Here is a 26,068-nt window from a genome sequence, read left to right as displayed (position 1 = left end):
ATGTCATTATCTGAGTTCATGGTCACTTCTCCCATTGGAATGGACTTGGTAAATTGACTTATACTTATATAGCTCCTTTCTAGTCTTCTGACTACTCAAGGCGCTTTCACACTACTTGTCACATTCACCCATTCACACAGACATTCACACAGACATCTACATACCATCTAATCCAATCCAACCCAATTTACACACCCAGCACAGGGAGCAATTTGGGCACCTGCATGTCTTTGGATTGTGGGAGGAAGAACCCGGTGAACCCGGAGAAAAGTCATGCAGACACGGGGGGGAAGATGCAAACTCCACACAGAAGGGCTGATAACATTTCTAAATGTTATCAAACTGAAAGAATCAAATTCTGATATTTACATGAGTCATTTTGTGGGGGTCGTGACGCTCACAAAAATGTATCCACAGATTTACAGACGAATCCTTCACCATACAAGTCAATAGGAAAAAGTATTTTTAGCCCAATGGAACACATTGCCAACGTGGAAGTTGTAGTTATGGGAGTGTCATTAGTTTTGCAGGTGTTTTGACCTGATGATTGCGCTACGTAGATGAAAAGTCTTAGTCAGTTATTACAATTGATCCTGAAGGGAACATGAACTTCTGCAGTCTTTTGTCTCCAGGTGACTCCACTGACAGCACTGAAGTTTGCCGAGTTGGCGGCGAGGGCGGGTCTGCCCAAAGGAGTGATTAATATTCTGCCTGGATCAGGTAGGAACAGACACATTAGTTTTATGGTAAAGATCATCCCCAGATGAAGCATCCACTTTGAATACCAGCAGCTCATTAGGAGCATCACATGTGCCTACAATTAAAGGTTGAAAATGGAGAATGAGCAGAACACCGCCATCTAGTGTCTCAAGAACGTAGTGGCAACAACAAAAAATAATTCCAGCAGTCAGGTTGCCAGGTGTGTTGCTGAGTGTGTCAGTGATCAGCCTGCTCAATGTCAGTGATGAATCATTCAGGGGAACCACTCATTTCGACCAATGAATTAGTTTTACAACAGTATTTAACTCTAGCCTTTAACTGGAGGTCGTTATTTTTATTTTTTGTCAAAATTTAAAAAGTGCAAAAAAAAAAAGCATTACAGCCGTACGTGCTTTATATTAATAAAGACAAAAACAGAAAAACCCCAACATGAATCTTGCCATCCTTCACAACAACCCACGTCAGACACGATCAAAATAACAAAAACAAGTTACTGAATAACATATAAGATAAGTAGATAGGTAAAGTAAAAAAAAAATTAAAACTAATGGCAAAAACAAATTACATTGTTCTTCTGGAGTTTGGCCTCCAGCTTCCTCCTGTAGACGGCTTTACAGGTCCTCAGCATATTCCTTCAGTTCATGCTGCACTCTCCTCAGTTCTTCCCTGTCTCCAGACCTGAATGCCCTCTTCTTCTTGTTAAGAAGGGCTTTCAGGTCATTGGTGATCCACGGCTTATTATTACGGAAGCGGCTCACAGTCCGGGGTTGGCATGGTGGTGTATTCACCGAACGAAATGTATTCTGTGTTGCAGTCGGTCATGCTGTCCAGATCCTCTCCATGTGGCTCAACAAGTGCATCCCAGTCTGTCGACTCAAAGCAGTCCTGTAGTGCGTCAGCGGCCTCCTGAGTCCACCTCCTCACGCTCCTAGTGTGGACAGGCTGCCGCTGAACAAGGGGAATATACTTAGGGGTCAGCAGAACCAGGTTGTGGTCAGATCTTCCAAGAGGGGGGAGGGCTGTGGGACTGTATGCATCCTTAGCATTTGCATACAACAGATCCAGTGTGTTACAGTCTCTGGTCAACATACTGGTCAAATGTTGGGAGGATTTTATCCAGTGAGACCTGATTAAAATCTCCAGTGATGACAACAAATGCGTTAGGATAGAGCGTCTGGATCTGGGCAACAGCGGAGTGGATGACGTCACAGGCCAGCGCTGCATCAGCTGTAGGAGGAACGTACACACCAATAATGATGGCAGACGTGAATTCCCGGGGCAAATAATAAGGCCTCATCCCCACAGTAAACAGTTCAATGTCCGGGGTACAGAGACGTTTGTTCACGTGAACATGCCCGGGATTACCCCACCTCTCACTCACGTACAGTGCAATCCCTCCTCCTTTTTTCTTTCCGCTGCTTGTCACGTCCCTGTCCGCCCGAACAGTGCTGAAGCCGGGAATCACCACGCTGTGGTCCGGGATGTGTGAGTGAAGCCATGTCTCCGTGAAACACAACACACTGCACATTCATGTGGAATGAACCCACGTATATGGAACTCTGTTGTCAATAAGTGAGTACATACCAAAGTTAAAACAAACCTGAAGCTGAAGAAACTTAAAAGTTGATGGGAAAGACATGTTGCATTCAAAAGTATATAGTGCGGTGTAAAAATCAGAAAAAGACTTGTTGATAATCCCTGTATCAGAAGTGTGGCTTCCGTCCGGTAGTTGAATTTTAGAGATCAGTCTACTGCACGGGCCTGCTGTGCCAAGAGTCTCCCTGCCTTATCTCCCTGCCTAAAAAAGCTTTTTTTGTATTGTCGCAGCTGTCTCTCAACTATGGAAGCCTTTCTTTGAGTGCTGTTGAATCCATAAGCTCGCTCTCAACTCAAAATTATTCCTTTCTGTAGCAACGACAGACAACCCTGGCAACCAGCAATGCCCAACGCTTTTGGCTGCTACAATGGAAACAGAATGTGACAGAAAGTCATTGTCAAACCCATCAACATTTTTTAAATATTAATTCAGACTAAATATATATTTTTTATGGAAAAGCAATACTTTCATTCTGTACCCTTCAAAACACCCCGTGGGTGTGTTATTTTTGAAAATATAGCTTTTAATAAAGATTCTACATATTCAACCTCTAGCTAATGTGACTAACTAATTGTTATTAATCTCATGCTTTTCCTTTCTAGGTGCTCTGGTTGGTCAGCGTATGTCTGACCATCCTGACGTTCGTAAACTGGGCTTCACAGGTTCCACTGAAATTGGCAAACACATCATGAAGAGGTGAGAGGTAGAGCACATTTTCAAAACTCTGTCCAAACCAAATTTCCCGTCAGTGCTCAGCACCTGTGTTCTCCTCCATCCAAAGCTGTGCACTCAGTAACGTGAAGAAAGTTTCCCTGGAGCTTGGAGGAAAATCCCCTCTCATCATCTTCAGTGACTGTGACATGAACAAAGCTGTACGCATGGTAAGGTCATTCATGGGAGCAAGTTTTTAATAATTTTATACACTTTGAAAGAGTTGCACAAGTAACTCACTGTAATATCTGTGTATTTCAGGGCATGAGCTCTGTGTTTTTCAACAAGGGAGAGAACTGCATCGCAGCTGGCAGACTGTTTGTAGAGGACACCATTCATGACCAGTTTGTGAAAAAAGTGGTATGTGACTTTTCATCTCACGGTGTTGAGGTTTTCTCGATTGGGATCAGGGCTTCCCCTAGGAAATTAGGATTATTATTATTATTTTTATGGGGGCGTGGGCGAAGAAAATCGTCTGACACGGTCCTGACAGCAGGGACAGTAGGACTGTGTCGTCAGCAAATTTCACCAGGTGACAGTTCTTTTGGGTGGACCTGCAGTCGTCTGTGTAGAGAATGTACAGCAGGGGTTAAAGCACGCAGCCCTGCGGGGAGCCGGTAGAAGTATACAGGATGTTGGAAAAGGCACCACTGACCAGCACTTGCTGTGACCTGCTGGTGAGAAAGTCAGTGATCCACAGAGATAGCTGGTCAACCAGGTGAAGTTGGGTGCTGAGCTTTTCAGCCAGAATGTGTGGCTGCAGGGTGCCAAATGCTGCAAACAGCAGCCTGGCTGTGGTGGCAGGTAGCTCCAGGTGCTTATGGATGGTGTCAATGATGAATGCTTTGGCGTCATTGACTCCTGTGCCTGGGCGATAGGTAACCTGAAGAGGCTCCATCGGGGTGTCAGTAACTTTGGTGAAATGGGTTATCCACTTTTTCATTAGTGGATATTTTTGCTGAGTATTCACATCTGTGTGTCTGTGGAGACATTCCCTCTCTAGATGTAATTATGTCATCAATCACTCATCTTCAGCCTCTTATCGGGGGTTGGGTCGTGGGGGTAGCAGCTCTAGCAGGGGACCTCAAACTTCACTTTCCCAGGCCATATTAACCAGCTCTAACTGGGGGATCCTGAGGCCTTCCTCCCAGCTGGACGTGCCTGGAACACCTCCCTAGGGAGGTGCCCAGGGAAATAGGAACATGTGTGTGTGTGTGGATTTAAGAGGGCAACATAAAGGGGACGGTCTGGAAGTAGAGAGGTGAATGTGTTTTAATAAAGTTTACAAAAGAGAAAAAAAAGTCAACAGAAAATTAAAGAAGATTTTAGTAACTGGTCAGCATCTCTACTAAATTTCAGTGCAAGAATTGACATTATACAAATGTCTCTTTTACCTAAACTATTATATCTATTTATGTCACTGCCAATTAAAATTCTAATCCGTCAATTTCATGAATGGGAAAAGGAAATCTTATTCTTTATTTGTAAAGGGAAAAAGCCAAGGATTAGATACAGCACATTAATTATTAATAAAGAAAGAGGTGGTATGTCAGGGATTATTACCATTCTGCCAGTGGTGGACCCTCAAGGCCAGCAAGGCCTTCTCTGCTGGCCTAAACATAATCAGGAATATATTTTTTAAATATAAATTCTTTCCACAAATCTGTATTAAATTGTTCCCCATAGTCTATACTCTTCATTTCATAGCTTTCCTAAGTTGGTTGCTCTGCTTCCAGAAGCAACAGTGCTGGCGAATGGTAGCTTAAAGTCAATGATGAGAAGGATGGATTTTGTGTTCAAATAATCTTGATCTGAGTGAGTACAAAGCAATTTATGTTTTATTAGATTTTTAAGCCTTTTCCCCATTTTATTTAGTAATGTTAAATATATATTAACAACCTAAATTGGAAAATATTCTGTAAATTGTTTATTTTTCACTGAACAGTGTCTGTGTGTGCGTCAGACATGTTTCTATGACACTGTGTGTGATGATGCGCTGTTTGGTGAACACACTTGTTAAAGCTCATCGCTTTAGTGTTGGTGGACTTAATACAACTTTGTATTATACCTTAAAAGCCTTTTATTTTTTTTCTGAAATTATGCCTTTGTGTGATATATAATGGCGCGTGAGCCTGTGGTGGAATAAATGGAGCAAATTAACGTGACAGTATAGCTTATAGTTGAGTTATTTTTGTATTTTCGTTGGTGACTTTTGCAGCTTTCTTTATTTTGTTAAGTTAATATTATTGTTAAAAAATATATTAATGAATGTTTCTGTGACACTGCTTTGGCTGCGACTTGATTGGTTGGTTGATTGAATTGATTTGACAGTGGCTCTGCGCTGTTTTGTGAACAAACTTGTTAAAGCTCATACTGTTGGTGGAGTGAAAAAAACTCAGTAGAGTAATATAACTCTGTTGTACTTGACTATATGTTAAGGTGATGCAACGCCCAGTTGTACTGCGTTTTGTCTGAATGCATAATGTGTAAATATGTGATTCTCTGGTATGATGGTAATTATGAGGCAAAATGGAAGGACATGGAAAGGGAATGCAGGGGCATTGACAAATTATAAGTTAATGACAACCCACCAAGAACATCAAAACCCAATCATCTACTTGACACTGCACACCTGGTTTGGGGTTCAGAAGCAATTAAATTTGTGGAACCAATTGAAAAAATTTAGATGGGTTGAACATGACAGATTTTAAACCAAATGATATGGATTCTAGTTTCAAGTACTGGACAAATAATGGTATTACTACCTATTATAATGTAACGGAAAAGTTTTCAGGCTGAGAGACAAATACAACTTAAAAAACTGTGATTTCTTTTAGATATTTACAAGTATGACGACATTATATGAAAGAAATCTGAAAGAAGAACCTGCAGAATAAAACAAAATAATACAACCAATAATACAGGCGTATAATGGGACTTGTAAGTCAATTGTTTCAAAGCTTACCTGTGGTATTGCAGGGGGCAGAGATAGTACCACAACATACATCAAAGAGAGATGGGAGAAAGAACTAGATGACAAAATAACCTGTGAGCATTGGAATGACAAGTGTGATGCTGTTTTTTCTACTTTGCGTTCCATGTATTGGCGTGAATTTGGTTGGAAGAACCTTGTTTGTTTTTTAGTAAATGAAAAATGAAAACATATTTAGTGTCAACAGTTCACACATGCTGGAGAAAGTGTGGGGATGACGAGGAAAACTACTACCACATCTTTTGGGGCTGCCCCAGACTGCTAACCTGACTCTCTCCATATAAATTTGGTTCTTCCTTGCTTCACTCATCCATTTGGGATCGCTCGACTGGGAAGTGATTTCAGGAGGCTGGGTCGTATCAAAAATCCTTGCATATGATTGGATAAACCACTTTTCCGTCATCTTTATTGACGTGCTACTTCAACCACTCACATGGAAGCCAACCTGTGACGCTGATAAGAGCGACGCAGGGAAAAGCCAAACAGAACAGCCGACATGGTTTCCACCAACAAGAGAGCCGTTCTCTGGTGTTCTTTAAAGAAGAAAGATTCTCTAGATTGAAAAACACGGATGAAACAGCAGCATCCATGTTGACGCCTGCTTCATCCATGAGTCACCATTGTTGTCTGAATCAGAACAGTCGTTTCTCTGCTACGTCACATCCATAAAACGCTGCCCGGCGGTCCTGATTGGCCTGACCCTTTTTTGCGGAACCTGAAATCCCTCTGCAGTGGAGCGATCCAAGGTGGTTGAGTGGAGCTAGGCGGAGTCAAGACGGAAGCAAGGAAACGAAAGTCATCTGGCGAGAGATAGGTTATCAGACTGCAGCCATTTTGGAACGATATGATGTAAAGTTTACATTGCATACTGAAACAGCAGATTCCTCTGTCATTTACAACTCTTTATCTTGGTGATTTACCAGATGGGATGGCAGGAAATGATAGATATCTCTTAAAAATAATGTCCGTAGCAGAAAAAAAAGCAATCATCCGCAAGTGGCGGCAGTCAGATTTACCCACTATCTCTAACTGGTTAGATGTCATAAAAGAAATTCACCAGATGAAGAGACTCATGCTCAGACTAAAAAGAGACTTATACTTTGCAAGATGGAAGAAATGGTTGGTGTTCATGTCGAACAAGGAGGGTCATCCATGAACCCGCCCACCTCACCTTTCATTTCTGGTCTCACAGTGGCTGTGTTTGATGGAGTATAACCCCAGATGCTTTCCAAGAGGCACATAATGTTGGGACCGAGTGGTGCTCAATCTGGTGCAAATTGCGCCCCCTGCCGGAATATTCTATGTTGATTGCCCTAGTCTGTACCAAAGGCCTGGCTGTGTCATTACTTATTTGATTGTATAGTGGCTTTATCTTGTTTGATTATTTCTTACAAAAAAAACAAAAAAACGTCAACACACATAGTGAATGTGAACCATGAACGTGACAATATGGAGGCTCTGAAAGACGTTACATCTTACCGCCAAAGAGGCCGCTAGAAACAACGTATCTCAATTCTCATCAAGTACAACTTTAAATGATAATATCAACGTAGACGTGTAACAACTTTTCTGTACATCTCTTAGAGAGAAAGATAACCATTCATAATACATACATATAATACTAAATACATGAATGTACCTCCTACCATATGTATCTATATTTTGATGGTCTTATTTGGATGTCTTTTCTGTTAGGTAGAGGAGGTGAAGAAGATGAAGATCGGTGATCCACTTGACCGTTCCACAGACCATGGCCCTCAGAACCACAAAGCCCACCTAGACAAACTGGTGGAGTATTGTCAGATCGGCATCAAGGAGGGGGCCACTCTGGTCTGTGGTGGTACACAGGTGCAGCGGCCAGGTAAGGCCTCGCTATCTGCAATGAAGCTTGATAATGTATATAACAGTAATGACTCTGTGGTCCAGCTTCAGCTGCTCAATTAATTGAAAGTTATTTTCTGTTAAAAGTTCAGCACATTCTGTTTATGACAACTTCCCTAGCATCCAATAAAAGTACAAGTGTTAGCATTAGCTCCTGTTTTCTTGCTAACTTCCATCATACAAAAAAGAAATGACAAGTGTTCTTCTACACACTCCTGCTTGTAATTAGTCGGTCTGTGCAATTAATGCACATCATAAAAAGATAAATAGATATTTAATTTATCTGTTTCTTTTTTACACGTTTCCGAAGTCAGTGAGTCATTCAAAATTGTAATCTCAATACTGACCACAGTAAGTAGCCCTTGGTCCACTGCTGATATGACTGCTGATGCAGATGACTTATTCCATATTCATTTGTGATGGAGCTCTATAATGTGCTGACTTGTTACATATCTGCTTGCAGGTTTTTTCTTCGAGCCCACGGTGTTCACGGATGTGCAAGACCACATGTACATCGCTATAGAGGAATCATTCGGCCCCGTCATGATCCTTTCCAAGTTCAAGAGCGGGTCAGACTAACTCCGGATTCATATCCCCATTTACCACGGCTCACAAAATGTTCACACTGTCTTGTCTTCTCTTCTCTCCCGCCGCCTTCATGTCTCAGTGAGGTGGACGATGTCCTGAGAAGAGCCAATGCAACGGAGTACGGCCTGGCCTCAGGGGTTTTCACACAGGACATCAGCAAAGCTCTGTATGTCAGTGAAAAGCTCAACGCCGGCACAGTTTTTGTCAACACCTACAACAAGACTGATGTGGCCTCGCCTTTCGGAGGCTTCAAACAGTCTGGCTTTGGCAAAGACCTAGGTAAAAAAACCTGCTGCTCTTACTGTGTAGCTGTACGTCTTTTATCCACGTATCGTGATTACAGTAAAATAAATAAAGATACATTGAGGAAAGGGTTGCAGTCACACTTGAAACATTTTTAGAAATCCGCTTTCTCTCACATGAGTAGTTCTATACCACTGTAATGGCTGTACGCTTAACGTGTAGCTGGAACCCTCCGCTGATTAGCCTAGCTTAGCAAAAAACAAAAATTTAAAACAAGTTGAAACTCAATATCATTCATGGATCTTCTCAGCGCAGAGAGAAAGCATAAGAAATATGAAATAAGCATGTTTCAAACAACGTGTCAAACAACGTGTACAACAATTCCTCTAAAGTAGATGTGTGGATATATACGTATATATAAAGTATGTATGAAGATACAAATATGAAATAAATGAAAGAGGTTTCTACAGTTGGTCGTGTTACTGAGAAAAAAATGTTCAATGGGAAGATAGGCAGTCTGAGGGTAGCTGCTTTGTCACTGTGGCCTAAGGGAAAAGTCACTCATATCCCCATTCTTTATTCTTTATTTGGATCCCTGTAAGCTTCCACAAAGTGCCCGCTAGTCTTACTGGGGTCTACACTGAAAGCGACAGCAGTTCAAACAAACAATAATAAAAGCACACTATATCAAAAAAACAAAAACAAGGTAGCTATATTCATACAACAAAAACAAAACAAACAACAAAAATCAACAGCCTCACTAGCCTTTTTTCATCCTGATCTTGTGAGCTCCACTGTATTTTACTGTAGGGCTGCAGCTATCGAACCTAAAAGACTGCACATTCTTTTGTTATATATTACTCGTAATTGTTTCAGTGCTATTTTACTCTCAGATCAGTCTGGTAACGTGCGGCGGAGAAAATTTGGAGAAATTTGCCAAGCGTCTGAACCAATCAGTGTTGGTTTGGAGTTGGATTTAAGTAACGAAACGAGAAGAGACTGTTCAGTGTAAACAACATTAAGGCTTCCACGGATGAACTTGGCCCGTATGTTGGTGATGGACAGTAGATGTATCCAATCAGCAACCAGTATTTTCGCACCTTCCCAAAAGATCTCCAAACCAGAGTTTCCAGATGGATATGCTGAGACAATGAGAATCAATCCATCTGGAGGTTAATAATTAACAGTGAATAAGTGAACCCACTCCACAGTAAACAAACAGTAGTAACTAATAGTAATCAACAAGCACAATTACAGTAGATCTAAAAGGATTCATTAATTTATGTTAAAGTAACGTTTTAAAAGAAAGTCTGCTTTTTGTGTGTCTGCTGCTGATGTGGAGTGTATTCCACACAGTAAATGTCCTATAAAGAACATATCTCATCATTAAATTTGACTGTGGACTCAGCACCACCAGATGACCAGTGCTCACTTGACGCGTGATATATCCATGACCAAAACCTGAGTAAAAGAGCTTTTCACAAAGGAACTGCTGTGCAATGTTCCGAATAACAGTAGACAAAAATGTAATTTTCCCTTATTCCCTTCATCTTGCTGCTGACGTTTTGAATCCCAGCTGGAAACACTGATGCAATGATGATTCATATCTATACTTACTGTCAGTGTCTCTGTCACTCCTACAGGACAAGAGGCTCTCAACGAATACCTGAAGACAAAGTCAGTGACGATCGAGTACTAAGTGGACAAAGAAGCAGTGAGACATCAGGTGTTTTTGTGTGTGTGTGTGTGTGTGTGTGTGTGTGTGTGTGTGTGTGTGTGTGTGTGTGTGTGTGTGTGTGTGTGTGTGTGTGTGTGTGTGTGTGTGTGTGTGTGTGTGTGTGTGTGTGTGTGTGTGTGTGTGTGTGTGTGTGTGTGTGTGTGTGTGTGTGTGTGTGTGTGTGTGTGTGTGTGTGTGTGTGTGTGTGTGTGTGTGTGTGTGTGTGTGTGTGTGTGTGTGTGTGTGTGTGTGTGTGTGTGTGTGTGTGTGTGTGTGTGTGTGTGTGTGTGTGTTGACTACTGACGAACACTGCTATTTGTGCCTTCACACGTGACATGAGTCAGTAACACATCTCTGAGCCATGCTGTTGTACTAAGTATTGTCCTACACTTCTGAAGAATTGTTCTAGCCCAAGTGACCTCTTCACTAGCATTGTTTTGTATTTAGTGTGATTGACTTACAAAATAGGAATAGCTTTAAAACATTGTATTAATTTCTAATATGACTTACATTAGGTCACAAAGAATGTAACATTTCTAAATAACAGTGTCTGGTTATCAATGAAAACGGCTGAGCATCATTCCTGCTGTCTCTCTTTCTTCCTTGTGTGGGAACATCTTGGCTTTACTTCATGATGCAGTTTTACTTCTGTTTACCTGTAACATCAGCAGCAACGACTTCTGCAGGCAACATATCATGTGGGAGGATAAGCCTATTTTATCGAGTACTATGGCAAGATGCTGAATGAACCAAGGCTTGGTCATGTGAGTGTAATCTGATGTAAGAAACGAGGGAGCAGAAGAGCTGGTTTTAGGTCTGAGTTTTTATGTAATGAATAAGGGATCTGAAAGGGAAGAATAGCGAATCGGTGCGAGCAACTTTTTAGAATGTTTGAGATGAAGTCTGTAGTGGCTAGGATCAAATGTAAGATCAGAAAATGTAATATCCCTGTCGGGATTAAAGAGCCTGAGGGATTAGTAAATTCACCGCATTTGAGAAATGCATAGAAAGCTAGTGAAAATACAGACTCGTCTTCCCTTAAAGCCCCCAAGCATTTGTGCAAAACAGAGAGGGTGATGGGCCGCCTGCTGTCTGGGACAGGAGGAGCAGATTTAGAGATACCTTTCAAAATGAATTTAACGGCTGGATGAACAGATAAACTAGGAAAAGAAGGGTCAAAACACCTGATATCAAACAGTATATTTGCAGCTTAATTGCAGGTATTCAGAGGTCTGAAATGCGAGCATCCATGCAGTAGCAAATAAAGGGGCACACAGTATTAATGAGAATAGGTTTAAGGGGCAAATTGATGGAAACAGAAAAAAAAGCAAAAGTGCGCCAGGCAAAATCATCATCATGATCTCAGTGTGGAAGAAGCTAATCCCTTTCTCGTGTCATGTCTTGGATCGGCTCTGGGCTGGCTGCTGGACAGATGTCCCGGAACGTCTGGAATTTAAACCGAGAAAGAGAGTCAGCTAGGATGTGAAAGTGTCCGTGAGAATGAAATTATGCATGACAGAGGACCAGGTAATGCTTCGCGTGAAAGGCAGGATGTCTTTTGCGGAAGAGCAACCTTTATGAACTATGTTTACTACGGTTTGATTGTCGCAGAGAACGGAAATTTGTTCCCATGATTTCCCCCAGACGTGGCAAGCTACAGCGATGGGGAAACTTCCGTACAGTGTGGACAAAGAATCGAGATGACCGAAGGTGGCGGGCCAACGGTTTGTCCCTGAGAAAAAACCCAGAAACCTACGGATGGAGTGGCATCCGTAAAGAACAGTGAGTCAGAAGAAAGCACCAGCTGGTCCTAGAAAAACAAGACGCCGTTCCATTGTGAAGCAGCAGGGACCAGAAGCGCAGGCCAGAACGGCATCCTTCATCTAAGCTTAAAACGTCGTGGAGGTTCGGCACCGACGAGGACAAGTCGAGATATGGAAGAGCGCCCTTGCGGAATGACGCGCATGGCAAAGTTTAAATGCCCTAGGAGGGAGAGCACATGCCGCTAAGTAATGTCAGCGGTGCAGAAGGATTTAGAAATCTCGCCAATCCAAACCAAACACACGCCAAACACACGCCAAACACAGAGATATTTCTATGCGTCCTATGCATTTGATTTGGGTATGACCGTACTCTGACTTTAATAACGTGTTCTGCTTAAAAGTGATTTCAGGCCACGGGCACAACATGTTAAAGCTACATCGCCCACTTTTATATGGACAGTTGTTTTTATCAGGATCATAATGTGCAAATATGCATAACTATTCTGTATGTCCGTGGTAACTGCAAATACATGTCTTTTTGAAGCTTAAATTTCTTGTTACCTAATTCAATCGATTTTGCAGTTTGTAGCGTGATCAGTCATAACATATGTGATTACAGCATATACTTTATATTTTTATACTGGACAAATTAGAGCCCACCCAGTCTGTTTTACCTGCTAAAATACCTTTTTATTTGGCTGAAATCACTTTACATAATTACACTTTTGTGCGGCTGGAGCCGTAACAGTGGGCCATTTACCTTCCTCTTCTCAGAATGGACCTCCACGCCTCGATACGTTGATTCCCAATCGATGATCCATAACTGTGGCTTAAAAGCGCCGTCGTATAGGGGGGAAAGGTGATGACAATTCTAAGGGCCCACAGCCAGCCAGGGCCCACACACTGCTCCAGTAGCCTCTATGACAAAATGATTATGCACTGAACTAATATATATTCATACGAATGAATCCGAATTAAAACAAAGCCACAAGTTGTACAATACTCTATATATATGTTTATTCTATTCAATAACCCCCCTGGCCCCTTCTTAGAAAATGGTTTGGTCCACACCGCGGCTCTTTCTTCCCGGGGTTCTTCCTCATCGGAATTAAGTGCTAGCCGGTAGAGAAGCTAACTGCAGCAGAGTCAGTATGCCCCCCAAAAAACACAAGTCTGGACACCAGAAAAGAGTTGAGAAAGAGGTCAGGTGTAGGAACAGCAGAGCAGGGGCCCAAGACATCAAAACCTTTTTTTTTTAAGAATGGTGAGAGTAAACTACCGAGGGCGGCTTAAACAATTAGCCTGCTTGTTCATTCATTTAATGTCTGTAATATTACCTTTGACGGGGCGCAGGCTGGAGCCTACGCTAGCTGTCATCGGGCCCCGCTCTGGACAGGTCGCCAGTTCATTAAAAAAAAATCGCCAGGTCATTGTAGAGCGACGGTTCCTAGAGTAGCTATAACTGAACGTTACTAATCTAGGGGCTACCACCGTGACTGTGTGTTTCGCACATAACACTGTCGGACAGTGCTCCAGTAAGCGCCCATTCAGAGGCTGCATTCAATTGTATTATGACCCATTCAATTTCTACTCAGTAATTATGAGCATCTGACGAAGGTCAGTTACGTTTTACATGATGTGTTCAATGTGGTCTTGTAAAATGTGTCATTAGTGGGACATTTGAATAGTCTAAATACAAAAAAAGTTAATTGTTCAAAGATTTGTCGTTGTTGTTCTGTTTTTTTTGACAACAACAAAGTAAAAAAAAGACTATTTAGAATTTTGGACAGTTTACACTGACTTTTGAATGGTTTAAAAATATTTTATCCATATCAGGACTTGAACCAGCCACCTTCTGGTTCTCAAGCCAAGTCCCAACGGACTGAGCTACTGACACCCACCATTATTATATACAATATATATAATTTACCAATAAACCTTTATCCTCTGCTGCTCCAGAATCAGCAGTGCCTGCTTCATCTGAGTTTGACCCCACAGCAGATGCTCACCCCCAGCAGTCCAATGATGCCTTTGATGGTGAGTGAGTAAACACCTTGGGGAGCTAGATGAGGAGCTCTGGGTCAGCATAAGATCCTTCCTTGGTGTACAAGAACACAGATACTTTTTTTCTGTTTCATTTTTTCTGTGCAGTATGCAGAAGGTTACTTCATTATGAATGCCAAATTACTTATGTATGCACAGTGTGCATCTACCATAGTGTCAGTATGGTAGGGTAGAGGGGCCCACACCGATATTCTTTCAGGGGGCCCAGAATTCCTAGCAACTGCCCTGCTTAACGGGCCTGCATAGTAGTCCGTATGCTCCTGTCTGAGGGTACACTGTATGGCAGCCGTGGTGCCATTTTTAGTTCCATGGTCTGTCCTCCGTCTCATAGGGACCACACCAACACTCTTGACACAGTTGAAATAGTTGTTGGGTGATGACCTATGGTTTCAATTCAATTTTATTTTATTTTATTTATAGTGCCAAATCATAACAAAAGTTATCTCAGGACATTTTACAGAGTAGGTAAAGACCACACTCTATGACTTATTTATGATTTACATAGACCCAACAATTTCCCCTTTGAGCACAGTGGCGTTGAAAACCTTCCCTATTACAGGCAGGAACGTGGAACAGACCAAGCTCTGTGGAGGACGGCCATCTGTCTGCACCGGTTGGGGAGGAAGAAAAGGAGAGAGAAAGAGAGAAAAGACAGACAGATGGACAGAGAGACACAAAGACAGACAGAGAGACAGTCCCAGAGATGCAAGCAAAAACAAAGAGTAACAGTAGCTATAATAATATCTATAGTAATGTGAATATGTATATATTCTGTATATATACATTCTGAGAGGGCCAAGCCAAAGGGTTTCAGCTTATCTGCAGCTCGTGTACTAACTAAAACAAATAGAAGAGAACATATTTCTCCTGTATTAGCTTCTCTGCACTGGCTACCTGTAAAATCTAGAATAGAATTTAAAATCCTTCTCCTTACGTACAAAGCTCTTATTTGTCAGGTTCCGTCGTATCTTAAAGAGCTCATAGTACCGTATCACCCAACTAGATCTCTGCGCTCTGAGAATGCAGGGCTACTCGTCGTTCCTAGAGTCTCCAAAAGTAGAATGGGAGGCAGAGCCTTCAGCTACCAAGCTCCTCTCCTGTGGAACAAACTCCCAAATGTTATTCGGGAGGCAGACACTGTCCCCTTATTTAAAAGTAAACTTAAAACTTTCCTTTTTGATAAAGCTTACAGCTAGGGCTTACGATAAGACTTTATTCTGCTTAATGATGCTGCTATAGGCCTAGTCTGCCGGGGGATAATACTTTTCCTGATACTCTGAGCTTCTCTCCTCTCTGTCTGAATCATTCATGTCCCATCAATGCATGTTACTGATTCAGCTTCTTCCCCGGAGCTGTTTGTGCTTTGTCGTCTCGCAGGTCTCTGCTGATCGTGGTGGTGCCTGCTGCCGTGGTCCTACATGACACTTCCTGCTGCTATTGTCACTGTTACTCATATATACTATCACTAGTTTAATAAACTATAAAATTTGTAGCTGTATCGTAGCTGCTATTGCCACTACTCATCATTGATCATGTTTGCCACCATAATTATTATCATTTTCATATTCTGTCACCTTAGCTGTGCTTGTTTCTACTATTCTGTTGTATTAACTGCCTTAACATATACGTCATATTCACATTACTATAAATATTATAGTTACTGTTAGGCTTTGCTTGCATCTCTGGAAGTGTGTCTGTCTGTCTCTCTCTGTCCATCTGTGTGTCTTTTCTCTCTTTCTCTCTCCTTTTCTTCCTCCCCAACCGGTCAAGACAGATGGCCGTCCTCCACAGAGCTGGGTCTGTCTGACGTTCCTGACTGTTATAGGGAAGGTTTTCGTTGCCACTGTACTCTACAGCGGAATTGTTGGGTCTATGTAAATCATAAATAAGTCATTGAGTGTGGTCTTTACCTACTCTGTAAAGTGTCCTGAGATAACTTTTGTTATGATTTGACACTATAAATAAAATTGAATTGAATTGAATTATCGTATCCATCTACATGCCATATGGAGGGATATGTTTTCCTCACAAACCTCTGGCGTGTTCTTGCATCCATTCTTTGTGGATTAAGTTGCTTCAGCAATCTCATCACTGTGTGTTGTTTAACACGTAGCTCGTGTTTTTGCTAAAGTATTTGGCACATAGTCAGATAGCAGAATGGTTGCCCTGGTCCACGCAGCTCTGTAGAACGGCAATCTAAACTCATCCAGTTGTGAATAGTTTTTTCTTCTGTGCAACCCTGCTTCTCTCGAACATGACTTCATAATGCGTAAAGTCATCCTGATGTTGTGATTAGTTGACAACATATATCAACTATCACGTCGTATGTATGCCCTGCCCTTCCCAATAATAGCCAAAGTATCTGCTGAAGTATTCATGTTTTCAAAATAGGTGCATTTCCGTGTTTTTCCACCTCTCCTCCCTGTTAAAAGACCGACAGTCCATCTGTCCAATCGAACGGTTCATCATCATTTATTTTCTGTGTTTTTGAAAACATGGGAAAAAAAATACTTAAACTGTTTATTTTATGCCAAGAATATTTTTATAAATATTTTTCCATAGTAGGTTTCCACTTGTCATGAATATACCGTACTAAGCATAGTTCTATTTTTTATAAACAAAAACAAATGTGACGTAAACGTTTACAAAACGTTAGTGCTCACTGGTAAAAAATAAACACACATTTTGTTGTTTAAACTAATTTTTGTGTCTATTCATTAAGTGATATATCAAAATCCATTTAAATTGAAAAATGTTGTATCTTGAGTCAAATATTTATATGCGATTAATTGAGATTAATTAACTTAATTAATTCGATTTTTTTAATTGTGTCCAATATATCACATATATATTTTTTGCTGATCTTTGACATATCCAAGATTACAATCACCAGCAAAGCCTGTAAAATAATTAAACTTACATTCAAAGAGTTAAAACCCTGAAAATGATTGAATGTTTGGTAGTTTGAAAAAGGTTAAAGTTTAAAAAATGTCACACTGAGTCTGTAAAGCTTTTTGGGCTGAACTCCAAGCTGTTTGTCAGAAACCAAACACAGCACACCACCCAAAACACAGCATCCATACAGTGAAGCCTGAAGAAGAATTCCTTTATTAGTCCCGCGAATGGGGAAATTCAATTTTCACTCAAATTTTTTTCATTTTACACACACACAGGCCCGAAATACACACACATGCACAGACAGGACCTATATACACGCAACCAATTGAGAGATGTTAGAGCGAGGGGGCTGCCAGTGACCGCTGCCTCGAGCAGTTGGGAGTTCGGAATATCCTAGAGTGGCCCAGTCAGGGCCCTGACCTGAATCCTACAGAACACCTGTGGATGGACTTGAAGAGTGCAGTCCATCACCACTCACCACAGAATCTGACTGAACTCCAACAGTTCTGCAGGAAGAATGGAGAAATATTTCCCAATCTAGGTGCACAAAGCTGGTAGAGACAGATCCAAACAGACTGATGGCTGTAATTAAAGCAAAAGGTGCCTCCACAAAGGATTACATCTGGGGACTCATCACTTTTACAACCCTGCTATTCTAGTTTTTTTTATTCTTATTCATTCTCAGAAATTTTGAAAAGAAAAAAATTTATTTTGAATGTTGTCAGGCAAAATGTTTAAATCATGCTGGAATATATATTCCTGTGAATGTTCTCATTCGTCCAGGTCATCGTTATCCGCAAAGCAATTTCAGTCAAAAAACAACTGGACTGGTTGTTTGTCTAGGAAGACGTTTCACCTCTCATCCAAGAGGCTTCATCAGTTCATGTACGCATCTGACCAGGCTGGGACTGGTCCAACTAACTGGTGTGGAGATCCAGGTATTTAACCTCTCACAAGGCCGATGATGTCACTGACGCCCTTTGTGCTCCAAGTGCCCACGCCCGTCGTTAGAGTGACAGTCGTTGGTGGGCCGTTGGTTTCGACTTCGTTAATGCTCTATTGAGTCTGAACGACAGTGGTTGGGGTCACCCCAACCACTGTCGTTCAGACTCTTGGATGAGAGGTGAAACGTCTTCCTAGACAAACAACCAGTCCACTGGAATATATATTATTTTATGTATTATCAATTCAGGCTGTGAAACAAAAGTATCATGAATTTCTATAGGGACTGTAATCATGGAATTTTAAAGGTGTGTAGTTTAAATCAAATTGAAGTGAGAGTTTCAAAATATGTGTTGTCCGAGCCAGGGGGCCGGAAGTAGGGAAGGGGACCTTAGACTTAGACTTCTCTTTATTGATCCTTTGGGATGAACTCCCCCCAAGGAAATTTAATTTCCAGCAGCTTAGGAAAACACAAGGGAGGTATAAAAAAAATACAGTATAGGATAACCAATATACTCTTGGCTAAATAAATACATAAAGTATAAAAAAGGAAATAAACAAACTCAAATGTATATGAGGTAGATGTAAGAATACAGGTCAAATAAAATTCACAAAAAAGTTAAATCAGAAAAGTCAAATGTAGAGGAAATGTATACGATAAAATATGTGTGACTGTATATGACAGAAATGAGCAGTAAGATTAAATCCTGGCCCGATAACAAGAAGTGCAATAAGCAGTCAAAAAACTTAGCAGGTGTAGTTGAGATCAAAACGAAGGCTGAGTTCAAAGATGGGTGTGGTCCGAGCAAAGAGGGCCGAAATAGGAGGGTAGAAAGTAGTGAAGGGGCCATAGCCTTCACTCCCCTGGCTCAATTTGGCATTGCAGCTGCTGTGATCCCATGCCAAAATGGTCTCTAGTTATTTTTTCATTTGTAATTTAGTTTACATTTCCTTTTCTAAGTTTGCTTTCATAACTTCCATTTTAGTATTTGTTGTCAACAATACTATATGAGCATGGTTCATCTCATCAAAGTCTGGTGTTAGGGGCCATTAACCTTTTTTTTTGTTTGTCACCGAAATTAACACTAGTTCAAATAATTCTCAGTATCTGAGTGTGAAGTCACTTTATGTTTGTGCACCCTTATTTTATGGTACAGGTAGCCAATTCCCTCATACCACAAGTCAGCATGGATCTCAGTCCAACACCTAAAGCTCTAAATAGGTATCACAGCTGTCAGTCAGGGTCCCCTGCCAGTTTATTGGAGGGTTTGTGGTTTCCTGTGTTTCGTCATTCAGTCTCATTCAGCCATAATCTGCAGAATCTGAACAACTTCCTGAGCCCCTGATCCCTCTTTCCACTGTCGTAGACCTACACAGCTTACCATCACATCATTACACACGTTTAACCAGGACTGAACAAATAAAGATCTGAATCACTTTCATCTGCTCTCTCTCAGTTTCTATGGTGAATCATATTTGGATTCAGTTTTCTCCACAGACCACAACCTGCCTTAAAAGATTTTAACAGCACTGATCTTCCAGTTTTTATTTGAATAAACATGTATCACTTGTAGATTTTTCACAGATGGCTGTTTTTAATATATCCCAGATGAACAGCATGGAAACATCCCAAAGTAAAAAATCTGTGAGAGATCCAGTGCAGGAACATCCATGGTCAGAGCTTTTTCCCAAAAGTGACCAAGTCACTGAGGAAAAACTGAGACTTTGCTTAACAACCCTGACTTAAATATCTCTTTTTATTTTCTGCTTTCATGAAAGATTACATTTCTTCCATTCGCTGCTTCGATTCATTCGATCTGCTAAAACACTCGCAAAAAATGAAAAGAATCCCACCACCATCAACAATCTCACTAAATAATTGAGTTGGGAAAGCAAAGCAGGGACTCCAGTCGAATGTTGAAAAGTCTTGAGCTGGCTGTGTTGTTCTTGGCATGGCAAACTGTAATGACAACATGGCCCTTCCTGCTGGAGGAAAGCTACTCCCTCAGGGGTCAAGGTAGGAGGTTCATCCGAGATCAGGCATGACACTGGCCAGATGCATTCCACTACACCTGGCTTCAGTGAACTCCCAAACCTGGATCATCATTCAGCCAGAAAAATAACAGGAGCATAAGTAGTCGTCATCTGGAAGATCAGAATCAGCTTTAATGGCCACTTCACTAGCAATGAACCATTCTATAACATATAGTTACTCTAGACGGCATTGCCTTGGCCTTGGTAATAATCACAGTCGGCTCTGTGATAATGGATCTGGTCCTGTATGATGATGTAGCAGCTATCTTGAGCTAAGCTATATAAAGCAGAGCCACAATCTGTTAGGAAATATAAGCCACGCCCATTTGTGTCTGGAAACCTTGACATTATCTCTTAGTTGTATATTGATTATTATACATGTATATTATATGACCACAGTTAACCACAAGCTGATTTAATGCCTATCCTTGAATTGCTTGTATGTTTAAGCTAATGGGCTTAAGCTAGTACATGTTATACTTGGTGATACATAGTCTAATGTTGAAGTTGTTTTTATTTTTAGAACTCTTTTTTTGCATCACAAGTTTTATGAAAATGTATGTTTATACAATATTCTGATATAAATAAAACAATATTTATTTTGAGGTTCACATTTGACTTTGTCTTCACATTTTAAGCATCCGTTATATTTACCATGAATAATTTCAGTTACTGTGTAAATACAAAAAAGGATAAAATACAACATGGTCGATATTTGAGTGAAAAATCTAATTTGTTATTACAGTTCACATCTATATCATCATTCCTTCATCTGAACTGTCTTTTTTCCTTTCATCACTTTTTATTAATTAAGAAATGATTTAGTTCATTCTGCCATCTATTGGCTCAGACATGCAGCAGCATAGCAGCGAAGGGAATAAAGGGAACAGAATCTTGGGCCGAAAAATCATGGGTTGTCTGTTAGGTTATAAACAATTTATTTTCTTCTTCTAGTGTTTAATATTTCTTTTCTCTGGGATGAAATACTCATATAGGTATTATGAGTCTAACAGTTAAACTTCAATAAAAGGTCTGTGCTTTTCTGACAATGAACCACTAGACTAGATAGATAAATAGATAGATTTATTATTATGTATTATTATCCATTTAGATCCCCACCATAATAAATGTAGGATATCCCTAAAAATGTCACCCTAAATGGTCACCCTAAAATGCAGCAGAATGCAGGAAATCACATCTACAATATTCAAAATCCCCCTACACAATCTACCCCTGTGGGGGCTGAGCCCCCCCAAAAGTCAGACCCTAGAATCGCTCCACTCCTACAAATTTTGAGCAATCATCCCCAAATTTGGTACAGAACATATCAGGACCAAAACAGAAAAGTAAATGGACTACAGGACCTACCTGACCCCTCATAAGCTACATTTATCAGTGATACCCTCATTACCTCCATATGGTGTAGCAGTAGTAGTAGTAGTAGCAATTTAGGGTTCAGTGTCTTGCCCAAGGACACTTCGACATGCGGACCGGAGGAGCCGGGGATCTTTAAAATGGAGGACGCTCGCTCTACCTTTGAGCCACCGTCATGGCATTTGTATCTAGTGTAGGTGCAACCGGCGCCCAAAGATGATTGTTCATTTTCTGGATTAACTCGAATTGTCAGTTTGATTACAGTAGGCCCACAGCCTGCTGGAACAAAGACCTCAAAAGTTTGGCTGCCATGCCCTCTCCCCCACAACAGGTCACACCCAGGTGTGAATTCTCCAAGGCACCCAAACTGTTCATTGGCTGAATTGACCACTGACAATGACATCATCCGGGCCTATATAAAGTGGAGCCCCCCATCTCTCGCTCTCTTTCTACTGAATCTTTCTACTGAATCTTTCTACCGGATCTTCCTGCTGCTCTTCTCCAACTCTACGCGATCCCGATCCAGGAGACCAGCTTCCCGCTGTCCCCTCGGCCCTGGACCTGGCCTATGGCGTGGGATCACCACGAAGGTTAACCAACCGATTATCCTCAACTGAGCACCGCACAGAGCGATCCGAGTCCTCTTTTGCCTAAGAACAACTAAGACAAACTACCACGGAGCTTTCTTTCTTCAACCCAGCTGCTGGCATCAAGCAATGCGCAACATCTCCCATCTCATGGACTGGTAACTAATCACCAACTGGGCATTACTACATGTTATAGGACTGTATGAACGGCTAGAAACAATTGTAACTTTGTCATAAGAACTGAGAGATCAGGCTTCCGGCCTTTGTGTAACAAAGAGAATGTTCACACCTTCTCCGAGCCCCCACCTCTTCTCTTTGTCTCTCTCTCTCACACACGCACACACGCACACACACACACATACACACAAACATACGTTTGCTGTTAGCTTTAGTTAGTTTATTGTGTCTTGTTTGTTGCATTTATGAACCTGTTAATAAATGTTTGTGTTTACCATATGTCTGATTATTTAATATTACACAAAGATGAATGAGCCAGCTTCTACTAAGAAAAGAACTTTTAAATCCTTCAACTAATGAAACTATTACATTTATCGGTGTTTAACCCTTAATTAGTAGTTTAATATATTTTATGAGACTTTAATATTAGTTATCACTCCGTCTATGACGGTGGTGCCCCGAGGAATTCTGGTTTAACTAGAGTCATTTTTATTATTATCTTTAATAATTATTGGTGATAACTAATATTTCCTTGATTAACGATAAGTTTATTGAGAATACTCAATCTCATAATCTGAACGTGAGTCAAGGCACTATATTTGATTGGTTCTCCGTGTGACGTTTTTAATAAATTGAAGTTATTAATTTTTAGTAATTTTTCTTTATTAATTTTCCTTATCAAATATTTCATTTGATAGTCACCATTGATCCAATTAAAGCCAAAGTACCTACATTTGGTGCCCCGTGTGAGGCTTAGTTATGTTGGCTTGGCAATAACTCATAATTTTGTGATATTAATATTCATCATATTTTTTGACATTTTGCATTTTTTGGATTTTTCATCCAAAATTTTCCAAAGTCGTTCCATTTAACCCCACTTGTCTTCCACAGGAGTAGACATCCAGCTGTACTTACAAACAAGTACAAGGTGGTGTTATTGGATTAATTCTCCAAATTTAGCTAAAGCGATTTGAGAATACTGATAACCTCTGTAAGCCTGATAGTTACCCTTAGGATTTTGCTATTGCTGCTAGCTATTGAAGTTTGGTTTTGCATTTGAATATCACATATTCAATGCAATTTAATGAGTCTTGTCATAAGTTGTTGCTAAATTAAGTGCTTCTTCCCCTTAACTCATAGCGTGCCCCCGGCCCTATGAACCTGAGAGTTTTAACTGTTGGAACTGCCTTGCATTTCAACCTGAGTGGAGATAGATAGAGCCACAGTGTGCTACCAGCCCCTGTGAAATAAAGTTACATGCCCAGCTGTTTCTTCCATGTGTCTCAGCTTGAGTAGTACAGATATAATTCCCTGACTGACGGCCCCGCATCTCAGTTAGTGTAAATTCTGGTCCCAGAATCACATGGTGCTGTAGTTGCCCCTCCCCGTGCAGGAAGCAAGCTACCGACACAGTGTAGATCAGAGGAACTGTTGTTTTAGGCTAGTGTACTACCCAATTTACATCACAAGGTGTCTGCCCAGCAACACCAGAGCCAAAACAATTGCATTGTTGTACTAGACAACAAGTTTTAATCTCACCTTCCATTTTAACACAATGGAGAACCCGTGTGTAGAGAATTTCATTTCTTCCCTAGCACAGAGCCTTAAACCTGGCTACCCTGGGTTCATTAACACATTGAACTTAAGTGAGTGCAGTAAAGAAATAGACTCCCTTCTCAGCGACACATCTAAAGGGTCAGTGTTGAGATGTTTGCTCCTGAACTTCCACCGGCAAATTAACATTGTCTGTCAGAGCAAAACAGCATTAGAAAAGGAGATAGAATCCCTTAAAGCTCAAAATGCTAATCTCATTAGTGAAGTTCAGATAGCAAATCACAAAGTCCTGCGTTATTTAGAAGATTTGCACTCAGCAGAGTCACAGCTCTTCTCCCACAAAAAGGAATTGTTAGGGCTTAGATCTGAAACTCTTGCCCCACCAAAGTCGTTCAGCCTTGCTGATTCTGGCTTTTCAAATTCAAATTCCTCCCTCAATGAGAGATTAACACCCTCTCCACAGCAGACCAAGGAAGTTCAGTCCTGCTCTACCTCCTCACTGCATCACTTTGAGAGTGATGAAAGAGCTAGCATAGTCTTGCCTTCACAAACGGTGACATCACAATGTCCCCGCCTTGAAGAGCTTGAGCTTCTAGCTAAAGATATGGACGTGTTTGATCCAGACAACTGCGATCATAACATTGAGGACCATTTTAGGGAATTAGATCAAAATCTAATTGACCTGCCCAATGCAACACACAGAGAGAAAGTTAAACTTGTGTGGAAAACCAGCTCAAAAGCTGTCCGCAAAGTTATACAGTCTCAACCTGCCAGAGTCAGAAATGACTACAAGGAGCTCCGTCATGCACTGACAGAAGAATTCTCTTCTACTGCAGACGAAATCGCTTCTTTGGTTGCAGCTAGTCAAATTAAACATTCCCGTCAAGAGAGTCCCAGAGACTATTACAGACGTTTGAGACACGTATACTTCCAAGGAAAGAATGCACCAGGCTTAGAAGAGAACCCAACCTTTAAGTCCCTGTACTTGCAGAACCTTCATCCTTGTATATGTACACACGTTATTCTTGAGACAAGAAAAGATAACCTCTCTCTTAACGAGGTTAGGAAAATAGCACAGGTGGCTTGGGAAACTGTTGTCAATTGTAAAGCAAGGGAAACAACATCTGCTTCCAGCAGCTCAAACACCGTGAGGTCACACAGACCTTCTGTCTCAGAACCCCATCCTCAGAACAGATCGAAAGGGGGGGACAAAACACAGCATAGGGACGCAGAGCGTAAACGCCATGTCCGCCAGCTGCCACGGGATAGTCATGCCCAGAGCAGGAGCTGTAGAAGGCCATATTCTGAGATCCTGGCCCAGCATAATGACCTGCCAAACCACTGCTCAGATGATGACCACAGCATCTCTGACCGCAGCTCAGAATCCGACAGTGACAGTGCCTCTGAGTGTCTTTCTGTACACGGCTACAGGCAGCGTTACAGCCCTGAGCCACCAGTGAAGACGTACTTCAAACAACAGAGCTCCTCTCGGTTTTGTAGGTAACAGTCTATCTGCACTGATAGTAAGATTAATGCAAGCTCAGCAGCCTTACTTTTCTTACAGTTAAATTGGTAAACTTTGATTTGTTAGCAGCCGCAGCAAACTCAATAAGACCCAAATTGTAATTGGACTTAACACCTTGTACAAACTTTGCAAATACTTTTGGATCAACTCCTTGTATTTTGTTATAAGCTCACTGGTAAACACTAATTTAGGACACATCTTGGATTGACACACCAATCATACAACTGTCCTCATGCAACTGACAGCTGCATCTCATCTGTATCTCACCCCAAGTCATTTACATAACTAACACTTCTGTTCTCACTAACCTGAAGAGTAGCTGAGAAACAATGTTTATTATGTATTTCGTATAGTGCCATTGTCATGTTTAGATTTTGTTTTGTAGCTTTTGTTCTTGCCTAGTCGAGATATTAGTAGTGTTTAGCCAATTCCCAGTTGGTGAAATAACTGCCCAAAACGTTGCAAACACTAAATGAACTGACAAATGAACTCTGTACATCTATGGACTGTGAAAGATGCCCTTAAAACCGCACATCGGGTGCAGTCTCAAGGACATCGGGGGGATATGTAGGTGCAACCGGCGCCCAAAGATGATTGTTCATTTTCTGGATTAACTCGAACTGTCAGTTTGATTACAGTAGGCCCACAGCCTGCTGGAACAAAGACCTCAAAAGTTTGGCTGCCATGCCCTCTCCCCCACA

The 26,068-nt window shown here is 41.2% G+C and overlaps 1 protein-coding gene across 1 annotated transcript in view; it reads left to right on the top strand.

Moving 5' to 3' along the window:
- Positions 1-10,533, top strand: part of aldh1l1 (aldehyde dehydrogenase 1 family, member L1) — a 35,912-nt gene extending 25,379 nt beyond the window's left edge. Inside the window, exons 16-23 of the mRNA XM_083925017.1 lie at positions 633-720; positions 2,920-3,013; positions 3,099-3,198; positions 3,290-3,388; positions 7,716-7,881; positions 8,365-8,470; positions 8,569-8,768; positions 10,376-10,533. Coding sequence (XP_083781143.1) covers positions 633-720; positions 2,920-3,013; positions 3,099-3,198; positions 3,290-3,388; positions 7,716-7,881; positions 8,365-8,470; positions 8,569-8,768; positions 10,376-10,431 — 909 coding nt within the window. The 3' untranslated portion in view covers positions 10,432-10,533. The remainder of the gene's footprint in view (positions 1-632; positions 721-2,919; positions 3,014-3,098; positions 3,199-3,289; positions 3,389-7,715; positions 7,882-8,364; positions 8,471-8,568; positions 8,769-10,375) is intronic.
- Positions 10,534-26,068: the final 15,535 nt, after the last annotated feature.

This window comes from Echiichthys vipera (assembly GCF_963691815.1).
Source record: "Echiichthys vipera genome assembly, chromosome: 13".
Lineage (NCBI taxonomy): Eukaryota > Metazoa > Chordata > Actinopteri > Perciformes > Trachinidae > Echiichthys > Echiichthys vipera.
This window is presented reverse-complemented; position numbering and strand designations above follow the sequence as displayed.